Source organism: Orcinus orca, chromosome 16, assembly GCF_937001465.1.
Source record: "Orcinus orca chromosome 16, mOrcOrc1.1, whole genome shotgun sequence".
NCBI lineage: Eukaryota > Metazoa > Chordata > Mammalia > Artiodactyla > Delphinidae > Orcinus > Orcinus orca.
In genome coordinates, this window is record NC_064574.1 from 61,348,546 (window position 1) to 61,373,787 (window position 25,242).

At 38.5% G+C, this 25,242-nt stretch overlaps 1 protein-coding gene and 1 long non-coding RNA gene across 15 annotated transcripts in view; one reads left to right on the plus strand and one right to left on the minus strand.

Annotated features, from left to right (window-relative positions):
* The window catches only part of MRTFB (myocardin related transcription factor B), a 281,630-nt gene that overhangs the window by 212,764 nt on the left and 43,624 nt on the right, over positions 1-25,242 (plus strand). For all 14 annotated transcript variants that reach the window (XM_033428767.2, XM_049699597.1, XM_049699601.1 and 11 more), the window contains 5 exons: positions 14,494-14,559; positions 16,632-16,687; positions 17,823-17,898; positions 21,484-21,645; positions 23,000-23,178. In XM_033428767.2, the coding sequence (XP_033284658.1) occupies positions 14,494-14,559; positions 16,632-16,687; positions 17,823-17,898; positions 21,484-21,645; positions 23,000-23,178 (539 nt within the window). The remainder of the gene's footprint in view (positions 1-14,493; positions 14,560-16,631; positions 16,688-17,822; positions 17,899-21,483; positions 21,646-22,999; positions 23,179-25,242) is intronic.
* The window catches only part of LOC117201478 (uncharacterized), a 77,451-nt gene continuing 75,340 nt past the window's right edge, over positions 23,132-25,242 (minus strand). Inside the window, exon 6 of the long non-coding RNA XR_004483505.2 lies at positions 23,132-23,266. This is a non-coding gene — a long non-coding RNA (uncharacterized LOC117201478). The remainder of the gene's footprint in view (positions 23,267-25,242) is intronic.

Genomic DNA, 25,242 nt, shown 5'->3' on the forward strand with positions numbered 1-25,242 from the left:
ACTATTTTCCTGTTTCATTGTTAATTGTCTTTTTATTCAGAGAAGCTGCCTTAGGAATTTACCCTAAGGCATTTCAGAATCTTTTATACAACGTACATTTTCCCAATTTAGAGGGATTAGGAAAGAGCTTTAAGCTGTCAGCACAACACACATATATGGGATCTAAAAAAAACGGTACTGATGAACCTAGTGGCAGGGCAGGAATAAAGACACAGATGTAGAGAACAGACTTGAGGACACAGTGGGGAAGGGGAAGCTGGGATGAAGTCAGAGAGTGGCATGGACATATATACATTACCAAATGTAAAACTGATAGCTAGTGGGAAGCAGCTGCATAGCACAGGGAGATCAGCTCGGTGCTTTGTGACCACCTAGAGGGATGGGATAGGGAGGGTGGGAGGGAGACACAAGAGGGAGGGGATATGGGGATATATGTATACGTATAGCTGATTCACTTTGTTATACAGCAGAAACTAACACAACACTGTAAAGCAATTATACTCCAATAAAGATTTAAAAAAAAAAGTGTCAGCACCTCTGCCTATGCCTGCACACTGAAATTCTAATGCAGCAGTGAAACATAGACTTTTTGATTACCCCCCAAATAAGAAAAATAAACATTATCTTCTTTTGGAAACATGGAGGGTTAAGAAATCTAGACATTCAGGTATAGAACCAGCATGGTCCTACAGATTAAAAATTAATTGTCTGAAAAAACAAATCAAGTTTTTTTTAAACCTCTTTACATTGCTGGTGATCAGGCAATTAAGTGGATGATTTTACTTTTGCAGTGCCTATTATTTGTGTTATACTTCAATTTATTCCACTGTGTAATTTATTTCCACTGCGTTTTAACCAAGTGAGATTTTTTTAGATGCACATAGGTATGTATAATATCTTTCTGTATGTCTGCCACAGGCTAACGTTGTCCCTGCCATTCTGTACCAGGTCCCCTGGCTTGATATCACGTTGTCATACCATGAGAAGCATACTTAATTCATTCCAACTTTTGACAAAAAGGAGAGGGGAATTTGTGTGAAGGTATGATCAGTTTAAAGAAACATGGCCCATTTTTAGCAGCCTGTTTCCATGGAAACAGAAGCAGCAGCCAACCAGAGAGTTATCAAAGTACCTGTAAATTTCCAAGGGCTGAGTGTTGAAAACATTGTCTTCCTGACCTCATGGTGCAGATTAATGCAGGAAACCTACAGTGCATTAGCCTGGACTGCTAGCATTTTTAGTTTTTACTTCATTTTTGCTCTTTAATTCCTAATAGAGGGTGAATGCTGCATTCTTGACTGTGACCTCCCTACCAGCAAGGGACAGTGGTTTAGAATTCCACAGTTTGTATCACCTGCCTCTTCCCCCACACCCCTCACCCCAGTGGACATCAAAGGATGCAGTAGACTTTCTGATATTGGATGAAAGGCAGTATTTCCTAGGTAGTCTAAGACCTAACTTTCAAACACTGATTTGCAGTTTTTTTTAAATTAACTTAATGTTGTCTCTCCTTTTCCTAAATGGAAAATAATCATAATATAAAAATTCCTGATCAGAACGCCCTTTGCGCTCGGTGGTATCAGAGGTTTAGATTTATGTGCATACTGTGTTAACTCTGCTTTTGCTTCAGACAGGAGTGTTGACGGGAGTTTGCTTAATGAGCGCAGATAGCATGGCTCTTATAGGACACACCACCATTTTATTTTTGGCCTCTTTGCATTTCATTATTTTAAATTACTTGAAGAAGAACCTTATTTTATAATTGGCAAATCAGACCCCTAAAAATACAACCAAAAGTCTGTAATCTTCGGTTGCTACTTTTTATCATCTATGAGAGTGCTTAAGTGTTTGTACGCTTCTCTAATGCAGCCTAAATTTCACATTAACTGTAAATGGAGATGAAAATAAATTACTGTCTACCAGTCTTTCATGCTCTTCTTTACTCCTTTGCCCTTAGTGTTCCCTTTTTCAGTCTTCTTTTACCCTTCAAAACAATATAATCAGATTTTGTCTTCTGTTCTACCACCAACATCAATTCAGAAATATCTGAAGCCTCAAATTCATACAACTAAGCAAGACAAGTGTTGGTTCTGTCCCATGATAATCACTTGCCCATACAAAATCTTCTTGGTGATTTATTCTTAAACTTGGCTAGAATTCTTTTTCCTTAGAAAATAGTAACTCAGTTATATACTTGTAAGTATACTGTACAAAATTAAGTAAAACATGTTTATTAAAACTTCTATATGGTGAGCATTGTAGAAGGTGCTAGAGTATAAGGATGAGATTTAGAAGGGGAATTAGAGGCCCCCCAAAAACCAACAAAACCTAGAATTTGGTGTGACAGGAAATATAATATATAGCTGTTATTGTAGTTATCAAATCCTTAAAAGATGAAGTAACCGTTGGTGGTTAACGGAATTATGATGGTGAGGGGGGCTAGCTAGCGATGGGTGGGAAATAAGAAATTTGATTCTTGAGTAATTAGTGTCTTAAAGTCAGTTGCTCTGCCAACTGTTCCATTTTTTCTATTGAGGTAAAATTCACACAACATAAAATTAACCATTTTAAGTGAACGATTCAGGGGCATTTAATGTATTCACAGTGTTGTGCAAGTACACCTCTGTCTAGTTCCAGGACATTTTCATCAGCCCAAGAAAAAACCCTGTAGCCATTAAGCAGTGACTTCCCCCCAGTTCCAGGTAGCCACCAATCTGAGCTCTGTCTCTGTGTATTTACCAATTCTGGATATTTCACATCTATGGAATCATATATATGATGTTTTGCCATCTGGCGTCTTTTACTTAGCGTAATGTTTTTCAAGTTCATCCATGTTGTGGCTTATATAGTACTTGATTTCTTTTTATGGCTGAATAATATTCCACTGTATGGATGGACCAGGATTTGTTTATTCATCTCTTGATGACATTTGGACTGTTCCCACCTTTTGGCTGTTGTGAATAGTGCTGCTGTGAACATGGGTGTACATGTGTGTGTTTGAGTACCTGTTTTAACTTCTTTTCAGTTCACCTAGAAGTGGAATTGCTGGCCTGCAACTGTTCTTAACTAAAATTGTATATAATGAGCTTGAGAAAGAACTGCGAAATGTTCTAATTTTGTATCTTGTGGTCTTTTTCTCTGATGAAATGATATCGTTCACAGCCAGTGAGTGACTCGCCATTTCCTAACTGACTTCTCTCCCGCAAGCTGTTGCCATTATTAGTTGGAGCATGTCAAGACAAAATAACCATGTTTCTCTTTTCAACTTGTTCTTCGCAGTCTGCAATGATTATTTCAAATCTCCTTCACTAGCCTCAAAACTGACGTTTCCTTCATTCATCTCACTTTGAACAGATGACCTTTCTTCCTCCTTCTCTGAGAAAATAAAAGCCATCATCTGGGAACTCTGGACGTCCCAGACCACATCTATAAACCTCTCTGCAGCTGTATCCAATCCTCATTGCCTTCCTGTCATGATAGAGGAAGTGTCTCTTAACAAGGTTGTTCTTGTTTGCTCTGAATCCCCTCCCCTTCAAGGGATCTGCTACCTCTTATTCTCTCCTTTATTCTCATTCATTCATTCCCATTCTCTCCCTCCTCTCCCCTCCCCTTTTCTCTCTCGCTCTTCATCACTTGTAAACCTGTTCAAGTATGTTCCAACCTGAAGTTCCACACCCCTCAAGCTTTTGCCTCTCTCCTACCTTCCTGGGCAACATTTTTTTTTTTTTTTTTTTTTGCGCTACGCGAGCCTCTCACTGTTGTGGTCTCTCCCGTTGCGGAGCACAGGCTCCGGACGCGCAGGCTCAGCGGCCATGGCTCAGGGGCCCAGCCGCTCCACAGCATGTGGGATCTTCCCGGACCGGGGCACGAACCCGTGTCCCCTGCATCGGCAGGTGGACTCTCAACCACTGCACCACCAGGGAAGCCCCCTGGGCAACATCTTGAAAGCATTGTTTCCATTACTATCATTCTTACTCTTACCCCTCCCTAACCTCTTCCAGCCTGGTTTCCATCCATCACTCCAAAAAGCAGCTCCTTCATGTATTACAGCAGCAGCATCGGACCCAGTTGGTCGTGACCCCTTTCTAGAAACACTTTTATACACACTCTCCAGGCTCCTCCTCCTCCTTAGGCAGCTTCCTCTCACTTCCTTTTTTGGACCTTCATCCCCTATCTGACCTATAAAAATGGGCTTTTAATTGTTGGATTTCCTAGGAACTTGGTCCTGTGCTTCTTGTTGTTGCCTCCTCTTTCTATATTCTCTACCTTGGCAAACTCCCATAGCTTCAAGTACTACATAAGTGAGAACTTCCAAATTTTAGCCTCCTGCCAAGAGCTACCTTCTGAAATCTGGACCCGTAGAGCCAGTTGTCGCTCTGACATCTCAGCTTCTAATTCAGACACGTCCAAGACTGAACTCCGTAAATGGCCATGATGTATTCTTTATTCAGTCAGTGGCCCACCCACGTGCTTAAGCCAGAAACCCAGGCATCATCTTTATCTTTTTTCCTTCAAACACAACATCCAGTCCCTCAGCACATAGCGTTGATCTTGTTCTAAGTATTTCTCAAATCTGTCTATTACATCTCTCAGCTGTGTTGGAATTGAAGAAAAAAGAATGAGAAGTCTTAAGCTTATTAGGTTTCTGTCCTGGAACATGAGAAGAATTCTACCAAATTTATAAATAAATATGTGGTTTACAAGAGAAAGCTTAACCTGAGCTTATGACAACCACTGTAAATATCTCTGCATTCAGTCAAAAACCCAGCCCCATCACTCTCACTAATTCTTTTGATATCTATTGGTCCCTTACTGCTTAATAGTTATTTCAAATTTTACTATTACTTTGGCATAATATTGCTGATAGCCTTAGGTAAGAGTAAGTGATCTTTGGTTCTGAATTTAAAATTACCTTAAAGCATGATGATGTATATTATGAGGAAGGGATGAGCAAAAAGGTCCTCTCTCTTGCCTTGTAAGTGGGGATATAGATTGGTACAACCATTTGGATTGCAAAGTGTCCCTATCAAAATTTTCAGTGTGTGTGTGTGTATTTTAAGTGTGTGTGTATATATATGTGTGTATATATATATATATCTTTAAGTGTTTATACATACACACGATGACACAAAATGAAGATAATCACTGCAGCATTGTTAATAATAATAGCAGGAAATCTAGACACTTAAATGTATATGATTGACACATCCATATGTTAGATACAGCCACTAAGATAACCAGAAAGAAGAATGAGCTGGATTTCATGGGTGGTTTTTTTTTTTAAGCAGATTATTGAACTGTGTGAATGGTATGATGCCTCTGCGTGTATTTCCTTTGCATATTTTATACTTAACATTGCCAGAATATTCACGAAACATTCTCTAGAGCCATAGAAGTTTAATAGTGGTTACCTTTATGGAGGAGGACTGGAGGTCTCTGGTGGGATGGACTGAATTTCACTTTTTTTTTTAATTGAAGTATAGTTGATTTGCAATGTTGTGTTAGTTTCAGATGTATAGCAAAGTGATTCAGTCATATATTTTTTCAGATTATTTTCCATTATAGGTTATTATAAGCTACTAAATATAGTTCCCTGTGCTATACAGTAAATCCTGTTGCTTATCTGTTTTTTATAGTAGTTTGTATCTGTTAATCCTGTATGTACCACATCTTCTTAAATCAGTCGTCTTGATTGTCACTTGGGTTGTTTCCATATCTTGGCTTTGGGGTGCGTGTATCTTTTTGGAATAGTGTTTTCATTTTTTCCAGATACATATGCAGGAGTGGAATTGCTGAATCACATGGTTACTCTGTTTTTAGTTTTTTTAAGGAACCTCCATAATGTTTTCCATAGCAACTGTACCAGTTTACATTCCTACCAACATTGTACACGGGTTCTCTTCTCTCCATACCCTCTCCAACATTTATTATTTGTAGACTTGTTGTTGTTGTTATTGGCCACGACGTGCAGCTTATGGAATCTTAGTTCCCTAAGATTGAACCCTCGGCAGTGAAAGCAGAGTCCTCACTACTGGACCACCAGGGAATTCCCTGTAGACTTTTTTTTTTTTTTTTTTTTTTTTTTTTGCGGTACGCGGGCCTCTCACTGTTGTGGCCTCTCCCGTTGCGGAGCACAGGCTCCGGACGTGCAGGCTCAGCGGCCATGGCTCACGGGCCCAGCCGCTCCGCGGCATGTGGGATCTTCCCGGACCGGGGCACGAACCCGCGTCCCCTGCATCGGCAGGCGGACTCTCAACCACTGCGCCACCAGGGAAGCCCCCTGTAGACTTTTTGATGATAGCCATTCTGACCAGTGTGAGGTCATTGTGGTTTTAATTTGCATTCCTCTAACAATTAGCGATGTTGAACATCTTTTCATGTGCCTGTTGTCTATCTGTATGTCTTCTTTGGAGAAATGTCTATTTAGGTCTTCTGCCGATTTTCTGATTGGGTTGTTTGATTTTTTTTGATACTGAGTTTTATGAGCTGTTTGTATATTATGGATATAGTTGGTCGCATCATTTGCAAATATTTTCTCCCCGTCCATAGGTTGTGTTTTCATTGTGTTGATCGTTCCTTTGCTGTGCACAAGCTTTTAAGTTTGATTAGGTCCCATGTGTTTATTTTTACTTTTGTTTCTTTTGCCTAGGGACACTGATCTAAGAAAATATCTTTCACCTTTTTTGTTGTTGTTGTTGTTGTTGTTGTTGTTTTTGGCGTTGCGCGGGCCCCTCACTGCTGTGGTCCCTCCCGTTGCGGAGCACAGGCTCCGGACGCGCAGGCTCAGTGGCCTTGGCTCACGGGCCCAGCCGCTCCGCGGCATGTGGGATCTTCCCGGACTGGGGCACGAACCCGTGTTCGTGCATCGGCAGGCGGACTCTCAACCACTGTGCCACCAGGGAAGCCCTCACCTTTTTTTTAATGTCCTTTTTTATGTGCATGTGTCACTTTTACTTTAACAAATAAATAGAAAAATTTTATAAAATGTGGATTTTTTTAAAAAAAACTTTTTTGTTTTTTTTTGTCTGTGTTGGGTCTTTGTTGCTGCAAGCAGGCTTTCTTTAGTTGCACCAAGCCGGGACTACTCTTCATTGCGGTGTGCGGGCTTCTCACTGTGGTGGCTTCTCTTGTTACGGAGCACGGGCTCTAGACGTGCGGGCTTCAGTAGTTGTGGCACGTGGGCTCAGTAGTTGTGGTACACGGGCTTAGTTGCTCCATGGCATGTGGGATCTTCCCGCACCAGGGCTCGAACCCGTGTCCCCTGCCTTGGCAGGCGGATTCTTAACTGCTATGCCACCAAGGAAGCCCAAAACATGGATTTTTAAATATAGGTGTTAGTAGTACATACACTGTGTATTTCTGAATCCCAGGCTTAGAAGGAAAGCCTTCAGGATGTGACTGCTTACCCTGTGACTACAAAATACCCATTCACAGCAAAGAACTAAAAATATGGGAATCGTTTTATTTTTTTTTAATTTTTTTATTTTTTTGCGGTACGCGGGCCTCTCACTGTCGCGGCCTCTCCCGTTGCGGAGCACAGGCTTCGGACGCGCAGGCTCAGCGGCCATGGCTCACGGGCCCAGCCACTCCGCGGCATGTGGGATCTTCCCGGACCGGGGCACGAACCCGTGTCCCCTGCATCGGCAGGAGGACTCTCAACCACTGTGCCATCAGGGAAGCCCAGCTTTTTAAACATTTACTTCTGAGGAACAGAAAAAGCAGTCCATCAGTCTTTTGCTCTTTTGATACAGATTTTTTCAAGATGTCATTTGCCCCTAGCTGATTGAACAAATGCAGTTGTAAACTTTACTGCTGAACCAGCTGCTTGATAGAACACTGAAATCAGGGTTGAATGGGACCCCCAAATGTAACTGTTCTAAGGTATTACTTAGGGGCCAGTTAATCCCTCCTGTATCTAAGTTCAAAAGATAATATGAAGATGTTGGCTTTTCTAAATTGTCTTGTTTTTATAGGACCAGGCCCTTAAATTAGCACTCTTTAAACAATGCATAATAAATTTTTGCCAAAGTACAACTACTTCATTCTCTTAACTACTCAAACATCTTTAAACAAATTTTAAAAAACTGAAACCAGGGTCTGTTTTTTGCCTAATATTATCTTCAGAGTCAATACATAGTCAATTCTAGAGTATTTTTCAGTTTCCCATCTTTGCTTTTGCCACTGGTTTACCCAGCCTTTACTTGACTGGCTCAGGGTTTTGGGGTGTTTTTTCCTCCCCTCATGATTCTGCAGTTTATTCTGTCCAGTGTCCTGTAATTAAATAATATACATTGGATCTTCTCTTTGACTTGCAGGCAGCTGCTAATCCCCACCCCCACGCTCCGTCCCCACTCATCCCACCCTCCTTCATACCCCATAACTGAAACTAGCTATTTATAAAGAATTTCTTAAGACCATGGCTGCCTGCCATACTGCTTCCCAGAAAGTGTCATTTCTGCCTTGTTTTTGTTATATACGTTCCTCAGATGTCCCCTTGCAAATCCCCTGGCCCAAAACTGTGCTTTGTTTTGGCTTGTTCAACTCATGCCAAATTGCTATATGTTATTAAAATGCTGCATAATGTGGGTTTTTTCCTTTAGAGTAAAAAGGCACTTTATGTCATATTATGGAAACATTTCAAACATTCTACTTATAGAAACAAAAGAGAAAAGACATATCTTGGTTCAAAAAGCAGCTAAAAATTTTGAAGGGGTGTAAATATTATGTGAAAGACATTATTCTATTTTGAGGTTGTTTTTTTTTTAATATTGGAAACTAATCCTAAAATTTTGCTCTAAAAGCACTTTAATCCACTTAAGAATCAGGGGAAAGGAACTAAGAGGTGTGTGTGTGTGTGGGGGGGTACGCGGGCCTCTCACTGTTGTGGCCTCTCCCATTGTGGAGCGCGCAGGCCCAGCGGCCATGGCTCACGGGCCCAGCCACTCCACAGCATGCGGGATCTTCCCGGACTGGGGCACGAATCCGTGTCCCCTGCATCGGCAGGCAGACTCTCAACCACTGCACCACCAGGGAAGCCCAGAGATGATGCTTTTTAATTCTAAACTATTTCTGATGATGAATAAGAATGACATTTCCTCTTTGCCATTAGATGAGCTACCTTTCATTTTTCAGAATGGTGGTTAAAATTACGTTTTTACTTTTCTTGTATTAAAAAAAGAGCAAGTTGAAAACATTTATGTTGACAGAATATTGTTTTTGTCTTTTGTAACAAGACATAACACTTAAGTAGAATTTTCCAAATTATATGCATTTTTTTGTTGTTGAAATGTAATCAGAAACCATGAATGTTAGCCCTAAGAAATAATAACACACATCATGTTGGAAAAATTCAAAAATTAATGAAAATTTTTTCTCTAAATGCAACAGATGTAAAGTAGTCTGTATCCATGTTTTCACACGTCTACTATAATTTCAAAGATGATGGTTTGCATACAAATTTGTCTCCTTACTTTATGGCCATGCCTTATATGGACCACATAGGGAATCCTCCTTTTAGGAATTAAGGAAATAACTAAAAATAAGGAATAAACTTTATACACAAAAAACCCACCGTAGCATTAGTTATAGTAGTTGTAAAAATTGGAAACAACCTAAGTGATAAATAATAGGGGTATATTTAGTAAACTATGCATGTCCACCCAACAGAGTATTTTATGTAGCCATTGAAATAACAAGAACATTTATCATTGTACAGTGTGATCATAGTATGTAGAAGCAGAGAATCAAAAATTATGCTTAGCTGGGCTTCCCTGGTGGTGCAGTTGTTGAGAATCTGCCTGCTAATGCAGGGGACACGGGTTCGAGCCCGGGTCTGGGAGGATCCCACAGGCCGCGGAGCAGCTAGGCCCGTGAGCCACAACTACTGAGCCTGCGCGTCTGGAGCCTGTGCTCCGCAACAAGAGAGGCCGCGATAGTGAGAGGCCCGCGCACCGCGATGAACAAAGACCCAACACAGCAAAAATAAATTAATTAATTAATAAACTCCTACCCCCAACATCTTCTTTAAAAAAAAAAAAATTATGCTTAGCTAAGAGACAGAGGAATACACCAGTATGGTAACAGTAGTTGTATATCTCTCTGGTTGATGATATTATTGGTGATTTTCTTTTTTGGTTTCTTCCTCCTCCTTTTTAAAATTTCCTTATTTTCTGTAATGAACATATATCACTCTTTTAATAGGTAAAGAGATTTATTTTCTTTTTAATAAAAAATAAAAACCTTGGACTCAGGTTAGTTAAGAAAGATGTGACACAAAGGGTAAACAAATGGCTCTGTAACCTCATCTCCTTCTGTTAATGGAGGTCCTTGGTGTACCTCTTGTGAGTTTTGTCATCGGGAAACACAGAGCTGTTATAGACTTCTCAGCCTGTGGTAACCGTTTTTGCACAGAGAATACAGTGCTAGCTGTATGATGAGATACGCTGTTAACACCTGTGTGCCACCACCCCCCACACACACACCTCTTTGAGAAAATGAAACAGGTTTAACCCCACCCATTTTAAACGTAAGAACTTCTTAGGTCCATGTATCAGATTATTTTCATTTCTACATGTTTCAAAGATAAAGACATTCCTTGAAAATGTTCAAATGTGAGCAGTCGTAACATGGATTCTATTTCAGCGCCATTAGTACTGTGTCCTTTGTTTTCTGAAAGGATGTAGCTGCTCACTCACTGAGTGTTTTGAACTCTTTTGTTTTTCCTTCCAGAATTCTGTAGATTTACATGTTTTCTTTTCTGGCATGTAATTATTTGTAAGATGGCCATGGAGTTGCTGAATTTTAGTCAGTTTCCTAATGTGTTGGAAGCTATGATGTCAGCCCAGTAGCACAATTTATCAATTCAGCAAGGCACCGGGGGCGAATGCTCTCAGGTCTGTTTTCAGACACAAGGCCATTGCCCCGAGGTTGGCTTCTTAGGCAGCCATACACCACCACCCCCCGCTGCTGCCACAGGAAAGCAGTGCTGGACCAGCGTCTGGTCTTCTGTTTGTGGCTACAGGAGTGCAATCTCGTGAACGTGTGCAGAGTATGTCAGGTTTCCAGGGATCAGCCAGCCTACCGGGTTATCCATTGGTCTTAAGAACTGCAACTGTGCAACAGGCCCAGTAGCATTCAGTGATCTGGGCCGTCCTGCCCTCCACACAGACGTGAGTTTGGAGGCTGCAAAGGGAGGAAGATGGTCTCCAAGGTTAACTTGATAAAGCATCTTTAGATGCTCACATGCCCACAATGGTGAACGCCTCTATGATCGTTAAGAGTCAGGCCCTCTCTATTCAGGGTCTCTTCCCCCTTCACGGTCTGGATAAGCTCTGCCCACGTCTGGGCAGCTCTAGCTTTCTAGTGTTGCAGGACAGTTCAGCTGTCTACATCATTCAAGCCTTGTTCTTCCTGGCCTGGGTGGTCTGCCTTTAAGGGACAGGTATTGCTTGTCATTTATTGTGCTAACTTTCTTTTTTTCCACTCATTTGATGAGTGGAAAAGAGTAAAAGGAAGTTTGCTATTGTCCAAAATTATGAGGCTGTACCTATCTGATAGGTACTTTTTATAATCATTAGTACTCAGAAGAGCCTCCATCAGGTTGCGAGTGATTGGTTGTATTTGATATGGACGAATACTGTAATTGTGTTTTAACATTGACCAAAAGTGGCAGTGTACCCAAGTCTCTCGATAGGGCATAGTGCCTTATATTCAACATAATGTGTCCCGTGCTGCCCACCTTTTGGTATAGATGAAAACTGAATCAAGATGGGTAATCTGCAGTCTTAACAACATGGCTGGTTATTTGCCTCCTCTTCCATTCATGTTCTTCCTAATGTCTTTGCCTAAAAACAGACCTTCTATTCACAGCTGCTGCTGTTCTTTCCCATGCATGCACCCTGCAGTCACTAACAGACGCCTAATAAATAGGCTCTTAATGAATGAACATGCCTGGGGAAGGCTGCCTGCCACACCTGCTTTGAGTAATATTTGTAGTGTGAGGGTATTGCTACTTGGGAAAATTAATAGGTAATGAGAGCATTGATCGGGAAGATTATTCTCCTACCTTCGAGCAGTATGAAATAAATAGGATTGATTGTTTTGTCGTGAAGAAAAATGGATGGAAAACACAATAGTTTTGTTTTATTTTAACAACTGGTGGTTGGTGACATGCATTCATTTGGCATATTACCCTCATGGCAACAGATACCTTCGCACAACAGCATGAAAATGCAATTTCTGGTGAAAGATAATACAGCTGACAGGACTGCTGTGAAGGCGCATGAGGGCAGCTGACCAGCGTACAGTCAGGAGATGCTTCAAGACGAACAAGCTGTTGTCACCATGTTGTTGCGAATGTATCTCTCATTCCAAGATGCCATTCGCCTAGAAATATGTATTGTGTTTGACACATTTGTCTCACTAGTATGGTGCTTTGTTTGTCTTAAACCAAAGAAGAGGCTGATGATATTTTCATTACCCTTTCTATTTTACTCCTTTCTTTGAAGACTCCTGTGGGAGAAAGGAAAAATACTACTGCTAGAGATTCTGCAACAGACGTGGACCACCGTGTTCCAGAAGTGTCAGCCTTTGAACTAGAGATTGTTCTGACCCTTTTCTCCTCTCAGTATTCCTTTTCTTGGTATTCTGCCTCTCGAATATGACCACCTTGATTTCAGACAAGAATTAACTTCGGCATTCATAGAAGAATGTCAGAGTATGCAGGCATTTGGGTGCTATCAGATCCGCAGGTCATCTCCTTGGTTATTTTTGTTCCTAGTAAAGTACAGTGGGAACATACTATTCTCAATAAACTATAAGTTATCAGGGAAAAGATCTTTGTGTTAGAGCAGAATTGATTCAGAGGACCACAAAACATTTTAATGTGAGAAACGTGCATATATTTTTTTGACTCTAAGTTTTTCTTTTGCTGTGTGTAATAGAATCTTATGTCAATTGCTTCAGTTCTAAATGGGATGTCAGTGAAGCTTTGTGGCCCCCAAAAGAAGCATATAAAATTTTTTTCAGTATTAAGTAAAGGATAACATTCATATCTAGCAATGAATATGAAAATATATTTAAAATATATCTAAGATTGGGCTCTGCTCTGTAGTCAGCACAAGGGCAAGCAAAAAGCAAAGGATATGAGGGCCACAGGCCCTGCATCTTCAGGTCTTGGGGTTAATTGCAAGTAGGAGCCGTTATGTGCCTTGCATTTGAGCCTGGTCCAAGCCAGCCTCATCACGCCCTTGCTAAAAAATTGTCTTCCTTCCCTACCATTTAAGAAATACACATAGCTAATTTTTTTTTTCATATTGACAACCCTTAGGCGGACCCTTAATAATCCTAACCTTGGTTTTCATCCATGGTTTGAAAGAAAAATTAAAAATGGAAACTTAAAATTGAACGTAAGGCAAACCAAGGAAAATATTTTTCGAAGTTACTTCATATATTACTCTTTTTTGAAATCAGCTCACTTTCCAGACAAAAACATAGAGATGCTATGAAAGGAATCTGCTTGAGAAATCTAGGGGAAAAAATATATTTTATTAAATTTGGCAAGCGGGATTTCCACATTTTGTGATGTATACCTTGTTTTCTACAAGTTTAATGATTTATTTACTCTTTTAATTAAAATAATTAGGTACCAATTGATTTGTGGCTTTCTTAGAACTTCTGGAGTGAGATGCAGTGTTATGTTTTGCAAAGATTATTAAACTTCAAAGTCTTAATTCAGAAATTTTCCTTTGCGTAATTAGTAATATCTCATAGGTCTAATTTTTATTATGAAGTTGGCCTTCATTAAAGCTATTTAAAATTTGTTCCAGGGGCTTCCCTGGTGGCACAGTGGTTGAGAGTCCGCCTGCCGATGCAGGGGACGCGGGTTCGTGCCCCGGTCCGGGAAGATCCCACATGCCGCGGAGCGGCTGGGCCGGTGAGCCATGGCCGCTGAGCCTGCACGTCCGGAGCCTCTGCTCCGCAACGCGAGAGGCCACAGCAGTGGGAGGCCCGCGTGCCGCAAAAAACAAACAAAAAAAATTTTCCAGATGGAGTGAGTTCCTCCAAATACATTAATCTTTCCTTAAAATACATTTTTGCTATTAACTTGTTTTTTTAAAAAAACTAAGGAATGTCAAGGTATCTCACATTTCTGTTTTTTATTAATAAGAATATATAAGCCAACTATTTTTATTTGCTGAGTACGATGTGATTGTATTTAAACAACAAAGACTTAACTTTAATCATCAACTTAAGATTATTAACTGACTAAACAAAAGATAAGCTGAGAGAACTTCAGAGTTCACCCAAAAGGCAGAAATCACAAACTGATTTTTTTTTTTTTTTGGACAGGTTGAATGGTACCAGGTAGTATCCTTATTCAATTATGAAATATAAGCTTTTTAAGTAAGCTTAATTGTATCTCCTCTGGAACTTTGTAAGTTGGACCCTACAGTTTGCCTGTTAACTCCAATGGTGATTATTTCCTTTTCACAGTGCTCCAGCTGAGGCTGCAACAAAGGAGGACGAGAGAACAACTAGTGGACCAGGGCATCATGCCACGTAAGATTGAAGTGTCACTGTCATTTCTAATGTGATGTAACAAAATGGGCATGTCTAAGAAGAAGCTGTTCCACACTCTACTTTCAGTGGTATCCATTTAATCCACATACAATTTATAAGGAAAAACCAGGCATCAGCATTGCTAACCTAACAGAATCATTTAAAATACATTTTGGAAACCAGATGCAACTTAAAAGATAGGCACAAATTTTATATTATCAAAGAATACCTTTAAAGCTCTGTAATTAGGCTAACATCAGTTCTTACTTCAAACTTCAGCATTACTTTTAGCTTTAAAATAACTGAAATAATCACTCTAGATAATGAATCCAATGATACTGGCAAAAGTAACATGATAAGTTAATTCAAAACCTGGTTCTACTTTAATTCAAATTAATTATCTTTGATGCTATAGTATAGTCTATATAATTATGTATCTCAATTACAGGACTAATAAGCATTCTATTTATAATTAATAAAATCTTTCTTGCCCAAGTACAGATATTTTCCCAAGTAGCTCTAGGCTTCATTCCTTCATTTTTGAGAGTCTATTAATTTTAGAATATTTGTCCAAGTTGTCTTCTTTACCTTTAATCACCAAATTTGGAGGTGATTTTATATTTTAGAGGAGAAGAGTGGTGGTTTTGTATAGGCTGTTAGCATTATTTTGGGATTTTTGTCTAAAAATTGATTTCTCTAAGAAGTAACTTATTTGGCTTAAAAAACTAGAAAGAAATTACAAAATGTACTTATGCTTCCCAGTCTTCACAGTCACTGCTATTGCCTTTTTTTGGTTTGTGATAAGGAGATGTTTTTCCCTGTGAACACTTTTTTTTCTGAACTACTATTAATTGAGTATCTACATATTTTAAATCTAGCATTGTGATAAAACCAGTTATCAGAAGCTGGTTTGATAATCTGCCAGATTTCTCCACCACTGCATTCCTGATATGAGTCAATCAAACAGGATCAAAGTGCGGTGCTTTAAATACCACTGTGAAGCCAGCTGTAGTCTGCTTTTAGGAGCTGGTCCCTGGCCAAACCTGTTTGGCTGGGCTTCTGTGAGTCTTTGCAATGCTTTAAGTACCAGAATTGAAAAAAATGTTACCAAGAGCTGATGGGCCAATACTGGGAGGTGATAGCCCAGGTTAAGCCTAGTCCTGCATTCCATCCACATTCTCTGACTGCCCATAGTGATAAGTGCAGGGTGTAATCAGACAGCAGTGGACATACACACAGAAGATTTTGCAAAGATAATTGATAGAAATTCTGTAGTATGTGATGTTTTAATAAACACTGCCTCTCTCTCTCTCTGGGACTTTGGAATAATGTACTAGAAGTTAACATATTAAGGAATCACTGTGTCTTTAGAGTGAGTTGCATTGTGGTATGGTAGAAAGAGCATGAACCTGCCAAATTCAGAATTCTAGATGTAAATCCCGCTTTGACCACCATCTAGCTGTATAACTTCAAGAATTCATTTAACCTCTTTGAGCCTTTCATCTGTGCTGGGGCTAATACCTATGTCACAAGGCTGTTGTGATGATGAGCAGCAATATAATTGTGATGGGCCACAGAGCAAGGCGCTAAGTGTGTTGTGGGTTCTCAGTAGGTGGTAACTCTGCTCTCTTAGACATGAACTGCAGAGTGTCCTCAAGTTCAAGGCTAGATCACTCCAACGTTAAATGCCCTAAGGACTTGTGGGCTTTTCCCAGTAACTTGTAGGGCCATAAGAGCAAAGACCTGTTAAGGAACCATCAAACAGTTCCCTTGGTAATGGTAATTTGCCCCAACTATGGGCTGGAACTAGTCTGACCTGATATATGCATTGCCATTATGTATACAACTCTGTTGTGAATGTTAACTTGTTTTATTTGTAAAACACATAATTTTAATTCTGAAACATTTAAGGTTTCAATTTTGCAGATCTCCTAAAGGAGCTAGGAAATAAATGGAACTGTAGAGGCACACTAATCAGATTAAGAGAAAACATCACCATGATACGCTGTAACATTTGACTGAAGTATTAACTCCTCTATTTATACCATGGAAATGATTTCTTTTTCTCACAGCCCTGAAGAGCCCAGCGGCATTCCACGAGCAGATAAAAAGCTTGGAACGAGCCAGAGTAAGGAATTTCAGTTTGAAATATTCTGCTTCTCTCTTTTGTATTAAAGTACCTGTGGACAAGTAACAGTCTTACTCCTACGTATATCAATAGAGAAAATATAGTGTATTTTCAGGATAACATGGCATATAGAGTAATATATCCTGGGGTAGTTTTATCTTGGAGGTTTATAGAAAATACAGGACATTCAAATTTTGTTCTTTTAAAACTAGTAAACTAGTGTTGTACATAGGACAAATCACACTTTTTTCTTACTTTTGGAGCATAACAACAGTTTTTAGAATAATGATGGAGTAATTCTGCCATTTGTTACCTCTGCAGACAGATAGCTCAAGTGATGTACTGACACCGGATCCTTCCTTCGTTTCCCTCCTGGGTCTATGTTAGCAGTACATTTGACCAAGGGTGGGAGAATTTGGCTGAATGAGGAATATTGCCATATTCAGCTCTGTTTTATTCTTTGAAATGACTCCATCATAGTTGCACACTAAATTGGTGTTTATTATTTTTCTTTAAAAGTGCCATTATTCTTTTTGTTTTAGAGGAAACTTCTATCATGCAATATGAAAATAAGCATGTTCCAAAAATTCCTTAAGAATTTTCCCAGGATGCAATAATGATCTCTTAGAGTCTTAGAAAATACAAAACCCATTTTAAAGCCTTATTGTTTAGAATTGAGTACAGTTCTGAATAAGAAAGTATGATTAAAGATAGGAATTCATCACAGAAAATACAGTAGGATTTTTAGGAAATGTGTTATCTTAGATGGATTTTTACTTGACCTGAAGTGTAGATTTTATTGATTTTAGATATTTAAATGTTCAAATCCTCTGTTCAAAAGTCATCTTCAAAATTATGAGCCTTTGCCTTTTCCAAGTTTTAAAATAAAAGTTTATAAAGTGCTTACTTTATACCAGCATACACTTCAAATCCCTGTACAACTTTGAAGGCTGCAATTTAAATCATGTATTGGATAATAGTTTTTCAAAATACTAATTTCTACTCTTCCTCTCAAAATCATGATCAAAAGAGTATACAATTTATTTAAATAGAGTACCTTGAGAAAAAATGTAAAACTACAATAAATCATAAACAATTTATGATAAGAATTTTTCTCTCTCTCTCTTTTTTAAAGACCGAAAACTTTTTGAAGCACAAGATTCGGAGCCGACCAGATCGTTCTGAACTTGTCAGGATGCACATTTTAGAAGGTAAAAATTCTATTTCTGCTGCTTTTGCTACATTTTCTCAAGAAAAGAAGTGAGAATTCCACCATTTCTGTTTATTCCCATTTTAATAACTTTTTACCCCACAGGCTGACATCCTCCAAACTGGATAGCAACATGAAGACCCAAAGCTAAAAATGTTATGTTAGATACATGGGGAAGGTTTGATTCTCCAAATAGCCAATTGATGGACTGACTCTTGCCCGCCAGCTGGGGGTGCTATAGGTATCTCTACCATACTGTTCTGGAAAAACATTTTCGGTCCAGAGGATTTCTTCATCAGTGAGGGATGTGCGCCTGCTCATTAAGTCATAAAGGGTATGACAGCCACAAGTCTAACGCTCGATTTTCAACGACTTGGACCCTGTTAGGTCTACCTGGGTCAAGGCCCATACCTGACATTTTCTCTTCGTTGCTACTTAACCCACAACAATCCAGCTCTATCTGACCATTATCACAAACTAGCTCCACCTGACCCACCAGATTTTCTCGATGACTGAGTCTCATCTCTTAGGAAGCTAGTAAGGACAGTTCCACTCCATCTTTGGTGAGACATGTGGCTCAGGCCGTGATGTTTTTCTCTCTAAAAACAGAGCATTCTCGAAATCTGGTATCTCCACCATTAAATTCCTGAGTTACATTTTCTTTCATTGTTTTGCTTTACTGACTAATTTGTGGACTAAGGAGCTTTGACCCTGTGATAGTCTTGAGAGTGTTAAACCCTGAGCAGAAACAGAAACTTCTCAAACATTTAGAGACCGTTATTAGGTAGGAGGAAGATTAGATTTGTGTTCTCTGGCCTAATGATAGAGTTAGTATTAGAATTAGGTTGATATGACAGAGTATTAGATTATAGCTCAGCATAAAGGTCAGTCAGATATGTCCAAAATAAAATCTTCAAGAAGTGATACGGTTGCCATTATTAGAGCTGTTAGTACACTGGCCTGCAAGCTAGACACCAGAGACCCAAGTGAGCCAGATGGATGCCCACCTTCATGGAGCTTACATTCTAGTGGCACAGACAGATAATACATAGGCGAAACAAATAAATTACAGATTGTGAAAAGTGCTCTATAGGGAATAAACAGGCTGCTGTGATAGGGAATAAACACAGGCTGAAACCACATTAAGGATGTTGTAAAGAAGTTCCAGCTATCAAGTTGGCCTCTATAACCCCAAGTAGTGTCTCTTCTAATCCAAATAATCTATGATTATGTAACCATCTTCATGTCTGGGATGGGAGGTGAGAGGTCTGTTCCTGTCTCTACTTTGGGTTGTGAACGTCTCAGAAGTCTGCTGGACTAAAAAAGTTTTTCCAGAACTCCAGTGGTAGGGTAGGAGCAGCTACCAGCTGTCAGGGATAAGTGAATCTTCAGAGAAGCAAATTTGCTGGTAAGTAACTTGGTAAATGGCTCCTTCTGTGCCTCAAAATATCTTGACCTATAAGGAACATCTTTGTAGGAATGATGCTGTCTGTTTCAACTTGCCTTCTAACTGTAACAGGCTTTATTAATATAATTAAAACAAAGGCAAATACATTTAACTATCAAAAGGAATCATATCTGCTTTTTCCAAAAAGAGACTACTCAGCATTTAAAAACCTAACTATGTATATGAATGAACCATAAGTGATGTTTTTAGGCCATCTCTTCTAAAGTAGAGACTTTTGAAGTAAGAAAGAATGTCACATCTATAATTTCAAAAATACCTTAAAACCACCCCCAACTTATTATAACATTATCCCAATTTTGATTGAATTGGATGTTTGGCAGGCAAAAGTCTAAATTATTTCCTGAAGTTCAGCAGCCGAAAGCCAGCCTCGGCCTCATGGAGATGATGAAGCAATCAGACCAGGAACAGAAGCATACCAAAATGCCAGCCTCTAATTATTTACTTTTGGGATATTTTCTTCCCAAACATTCCTGATATCACTTGGATAATGTCAGTGGAAGAGAGGAAAAGGCAGAAGACTCTCCTGCCTAGATCTTAACAAAGGCTTTTAAACATCAACCTAAAAGTGGTTTGCACGATCTACTTCCCCCCACCTATCATCTTCCTGTGTGGCTAGAAGGGTTCTGTCTAATAAGATTGGGGCCAGAGTTGTTTATACAGGAAAATTATAAAAATGAGATGGGCATACGTGTTATTTTAACTTATAGAAACATGAATTTATTTGCCAGTATTCCAACTTAGGGGTAGGACCTTCACGTGCAGGGAAGGCTTTAACGAATGGAGCTCACATCTTTCTTGTATAAAGCATAGCCATTGTACATCATCTACAATTTCCATTCATGGTGGAACAAAACTCAAAGACACTTGAAAAGCAATCTGAGTTTAAAAATCCTAGATTTTATCATTTTTCCCCAAATCTTTTACCGTTGTTAGTTGCCCTAAGTAATGCGACAGTGATTTTTTTTTTAATGGCTTACCTTTATCAAGTCATTCCAAAGCATTTAACTCAGGTTTCCAAGAAATAATCATTTTATTTTTGAAGTTTATGATTTCCCCATAACATCTGGTTAAATTATGTATTGACAATAGCAGTCACACTAGTGATGAGCTATTTTGTAGACAAACAAGATTGATACTTGGTAAGCACATAACTTAACCAGTAGAAAGACAAGTGATCAGCTGTGCTGGAGGGTAGTTTATTGGCCCTTGGGGTCTCAGTGCTCTTTGGGCCTCAGCCAGGCCATCTAACCCACAGAATGAAGAACATCAGATAATCCTGACGTTACTTACAGGGAATTTCATTAAAAGACCTTATACTGAATAATTTAAGGGGCAAACGACTTTCAACTCGGTATTGGGTTAACCCCTCATCATTATGTTTAATCAGTCATAAACATTATTTAGAACAATGTAATAAAATAATGAGAGTTACCAGAAACACAAGTAATTGACAGAATTATGCAAATGAATGAGTTATGATATAGTATCACACCTGTTATACAACTTTATGCATATGTGGGTAGATGAGTTGATGCTTCTATATGACTATTAATTACTATGTAATTGAATGTCGCAAGGTTATGTATTCAGAATAAACCCAAATTCTTAATTATGATGAAGGACTCTGAGATGCACATGGATTGATCGAAGGATGTGATTTGTAGCTCTTCCCACTGACTCCTGCAGAGAAGCTTATATCCTGAGATAACAGTTTCTCCCCTTCTACGAATTGACTTTCCAATGAAGCCAAATCTAAAACTGCGAACTTCTTGAGCCATGAACCACATCTCTCTTGTTCATCCTCTGTATCCCCAATGCCTAATAAATATGAATTTGACTCTCCTACCGTAAATGAGCAATAGCAGGACCCCATTTTTGGCTTGAGTTCATATTAATTTGAGTCTGAGGACATCCATACTGTATAGACGGTATAAAGCTATCTAGGACTAAAAATGTAAATTGTATACAGGAGCATTCTTAAACAGTCATTGTCTCTCCATAAATATGTTAGGAACACGTAAGTCTGTTTATACCAGTTTAAATTAGTTGGCCTGAAATAACATTATGGAATAGAAATAGTAATTCAAGTAATGGTTAAAACTGTGTTTCCTGTTTTAGAAACATTTGCAGAGCCATCCCTGCAGGCTACTCAGATGAAGTTGAAAAGAGCTCGACTAGCTGATGATCTGAATGAAAAGATTGCTCAAAGACCTGGTCCTATGGAGCTGGTAGAGAAAAACATCCTTCCTGTAGACTCCAGTGTTAAGGAAGCAATTATAGGCAAGACTCTAAAATTTTACTGTTTTCTGGGAGAAAAAGAAACTTGGAAGTTTTAAATAAGAAAAATCAGTTTTAAATAAGAAAAATTTAATTTAAAAAGCCAGCACTAATCATGACTGTTGTTTTCTGGGTAAATTAGAAATTGATTAACATTTGCACTGATTCCCATTATTACTGTTAGTGTTATTATATTATGTATTACAAGACAAGCATCTCTTACCACAGAGATTCCTCTTGTTACATCTGAGGTTTAAGTCTGTCTTTTTTTTTTTAAATTAGGCTATAGTTGCTTTACAATGTTTAAGTCTTTAAGTTCTGATTTTGTTACCATGTTTTCTAAGTTAAACTTATTGTATTATGTTTAGTTTCTGTTGTTTTAAGATTTTTACAGATTTTTCATTATTTTAGTTCAGTTTACTTCTAGGAAAGGTAAAAATAGTTTGTTCGGTCTTAGTTCAGCAAGGTGAATAGCAGATGCGTATAGAAGTATTCATTAAGAATGGTAGAATCTGCCCGTTTTATCCCGGTCTTACCATACTTAGTTACTAATGTTTACCATTTTTTTCTGGCATAAACTTCAGCAGAAAAAAATTGTTTTCCAGAATAATGCCACTTTTTCAGCAAGCAATTTTGAAAAGTTAATATCCTGCTTAAAAAACTATTATAGTTTCCATTAATCATGGGGACTTCATATTTTGCATTAGTATGAATTTAAATCTTAGGTAGTCTGTAGTCAGTAATTCTAAGTAGTACAATTCACTATGATTCCATTCAATTCCGAAGAAATGGGCCCCAAAAGGTAAGATGTCAGTACAGCAGGGCTGCTCTGTGAAGTGGGACTTATCAACAGATACCCAGTCAGAGCCCCATTTTGCCTTATAATGTTTTTTAACAGTTGGATTCCAAATGTTGGATCCAAGTTGGATCCAGACAAGGTCCACACATTGCCTTTAGCTGATGTATCTCTTAAGTCAATCTCCTGGGTGGGTCTTCCTCCTCCTTTCTTTCCTTACTTTTTATTTGTTGATGAACAGGCTTTTATCCTCTAGCATTTCCACATTACTAGAGTTTTCTGAATGCACTTGCATCCCTAGGTGTCATTAAAAACTTTCTTGTCTCCTGTACTTCCTATAACTAGTATTTGGATCCAAAGACTTGATCTGATTCAGGTTGGGTATTTTTCCCCAAGTATTCATCTTAGATAGTGGTGTGTTCTTCCATGGGGAAGTACGTTATGTTCAATTTTGTTTTTAACCAGCTTCTTAAGTCCTTATAATGAATAATATTTCTCCTTTTTCATTTTAACCTTGGTATTCCAAGGCCAAGATAAATTAAAAATCATTTCTTTCTTTAGGTGTTGGGAAGGAGGACTATCCCCAAACTCAGGGCGATTTCTCATTTGACGAAGACAGCAGTGATGCTTTGTCTCCAGACCAGCCAGCCAGCCAGGAGTCGCAGGGGTCAGCCGCGTCCCCAAGTGAGCCAAAAGTTAGTGAATCGCCATCTCCTGTGACTACAAACACTCCAGCCCAGGTATCACCTTTCTTGTTTTTACCCCTCAATAGAGAAAGTGCCTTGTTTTTTACATATCAACGTAATATGTTTTCACCAGAGGAGAAGTCTGAAAGTGAAGAAGAATATAGGTTTGTCATGTGTAATCCAACCACTAACATTTTCAGTAGATTCTTACATTATTTCTGTTCTATATACATATTTTTATTTTACAGTTTTATAACTCACTTTAAAATTTTTTCATATTTATAACTCACTTTAAAATTTTTTCATATAACTTTTTTTTGAGATGTAACTCACATATCATAAAATTCATCCTTTTTCTAACCATCTTAACTACTTTAAGTGTACAGTTCTGTAGTGGTACACATATTCACATTGTTGTGCAACAGATCTCCGGAACTTTTTTGTCTTACAAAACTGAAACTTAAACCCATTAAACAACAACTCCCCATTCCCCCAGGCCTGCTAACCACCATTCTATTTCTGTCTCAATGAATTTGACTACTTTGAATATCTCATATAAATGGAATCATACAGTACTTGTCTTTGTGACTGGCTTATATCATTTAACAGTGTCCTCAAGGTTCATTCATGTTGTAGCATGTGACAGGGTTTCTTTCAGTTTTAAGACTGAATAATATTCCATTTTATGGCTATTCCACATTTTATTTATCCATTCATCAGTGGACATTGGGTTGCTTCCATCTCTTGGCTATTGTGAATAATGATGAGTATGTGAATGTGGAAATATCTCTTCAAGACCCTGCTTTTAGTGCTTTGGGGCATATATCCAGAAATAGGATGTTGGATCATATGGTAGTTCTATTTTTAATTTTTAAGGAACCTCCATACTGACTGCAACATTTCACATTCCCAGCAACAGCACACAAGTGTTCCTATTTCTCCACATCTTCACCAAAACTTGTTAATTTCTATTCTTTTGATAGTAGCTATTCTAGTGGTGCAAAGTGATCTCACTATGTTTTTTTTAATTGAAGTATAGTTAATTTACAATGTTATGTTAGTTTCAAGTGCACAGCAAAATGATTCAGTTATACATATAAATATATATGTGTGTATATATACTTAAATATTTTTTTTCAGATTCTTTTCCATTGTAGTATTACAAGACACTGAGTATGTTCACCTGTGGTTTTGATTTGCATTTCTGTAATCATTAGTGATGTTGAGCATCTTTTCATGTGCTTGTTGGCCATTTGTATATCATCTTTGGAGAAATGTCTATTCAGATCTTTTGCCCTCTTTAAAATCAGGTCATTTGTTTTTCTGTTGAGTTGTAGGAGTTCTTTATATGTTCTAGATATTAACTAACCCCTTATCAGACATATAATTTTCAAATACTTTCTCCCATTCCATGTGTCACCTTTTCACTCTGTTGATAGTAACCTTTAATGAACAGAAGTTTTTAAGTTTGATCTACTCCCACTTGTGTATTTTTGGTTTTGTTGCCTGTGCTTTTGGTGTCACACTAAGAAATCATTGCTAAATCTGATGTCATGAATTGGATTGTTTTGGATTGATTGGATCCTGTTTTCTTCTAGGATTTTCATGGATTGGGGTTTTATATTTAGGTCTTTAATTGGTTTTAATTTTTGTAATATGGTATAAGCTAAAGATCCAACTTCATTCTTTTGCATGTGTATATCCAGTTTTCCCAACACCATTTGTTGAAAAGACTGTCCTTTCCCCCACTGAATGGTCTTGGCGCTCTTGTCAAAGATCATCTGATCATGTACAAAGGAATTTATTTATGGGCTTTCTATTCTATTGCATAGGCCTGTATCTCTGTCTTTATGTCAGTACCACACTGTTTTGATTACTGTAGCTTCATAGTAAATTTTGAAATCAGGAAGTGTGAGATCTCCAACTTTTGTTCTTCTTTTTCAAGACTGTTTTGGCTACTTGGGGTCCCTTGAGATTCCATATTAATGTTAAGATGGATTTTTCTATTTCTGTAAAAAAAAAAAAATGGCACTGGGAAAATTCACCCTTTTAAAGTGTATAATTCATTGCTTACTAGTATATTCACAGACTTGTGCAACTCTCACCGTTATCTGATTC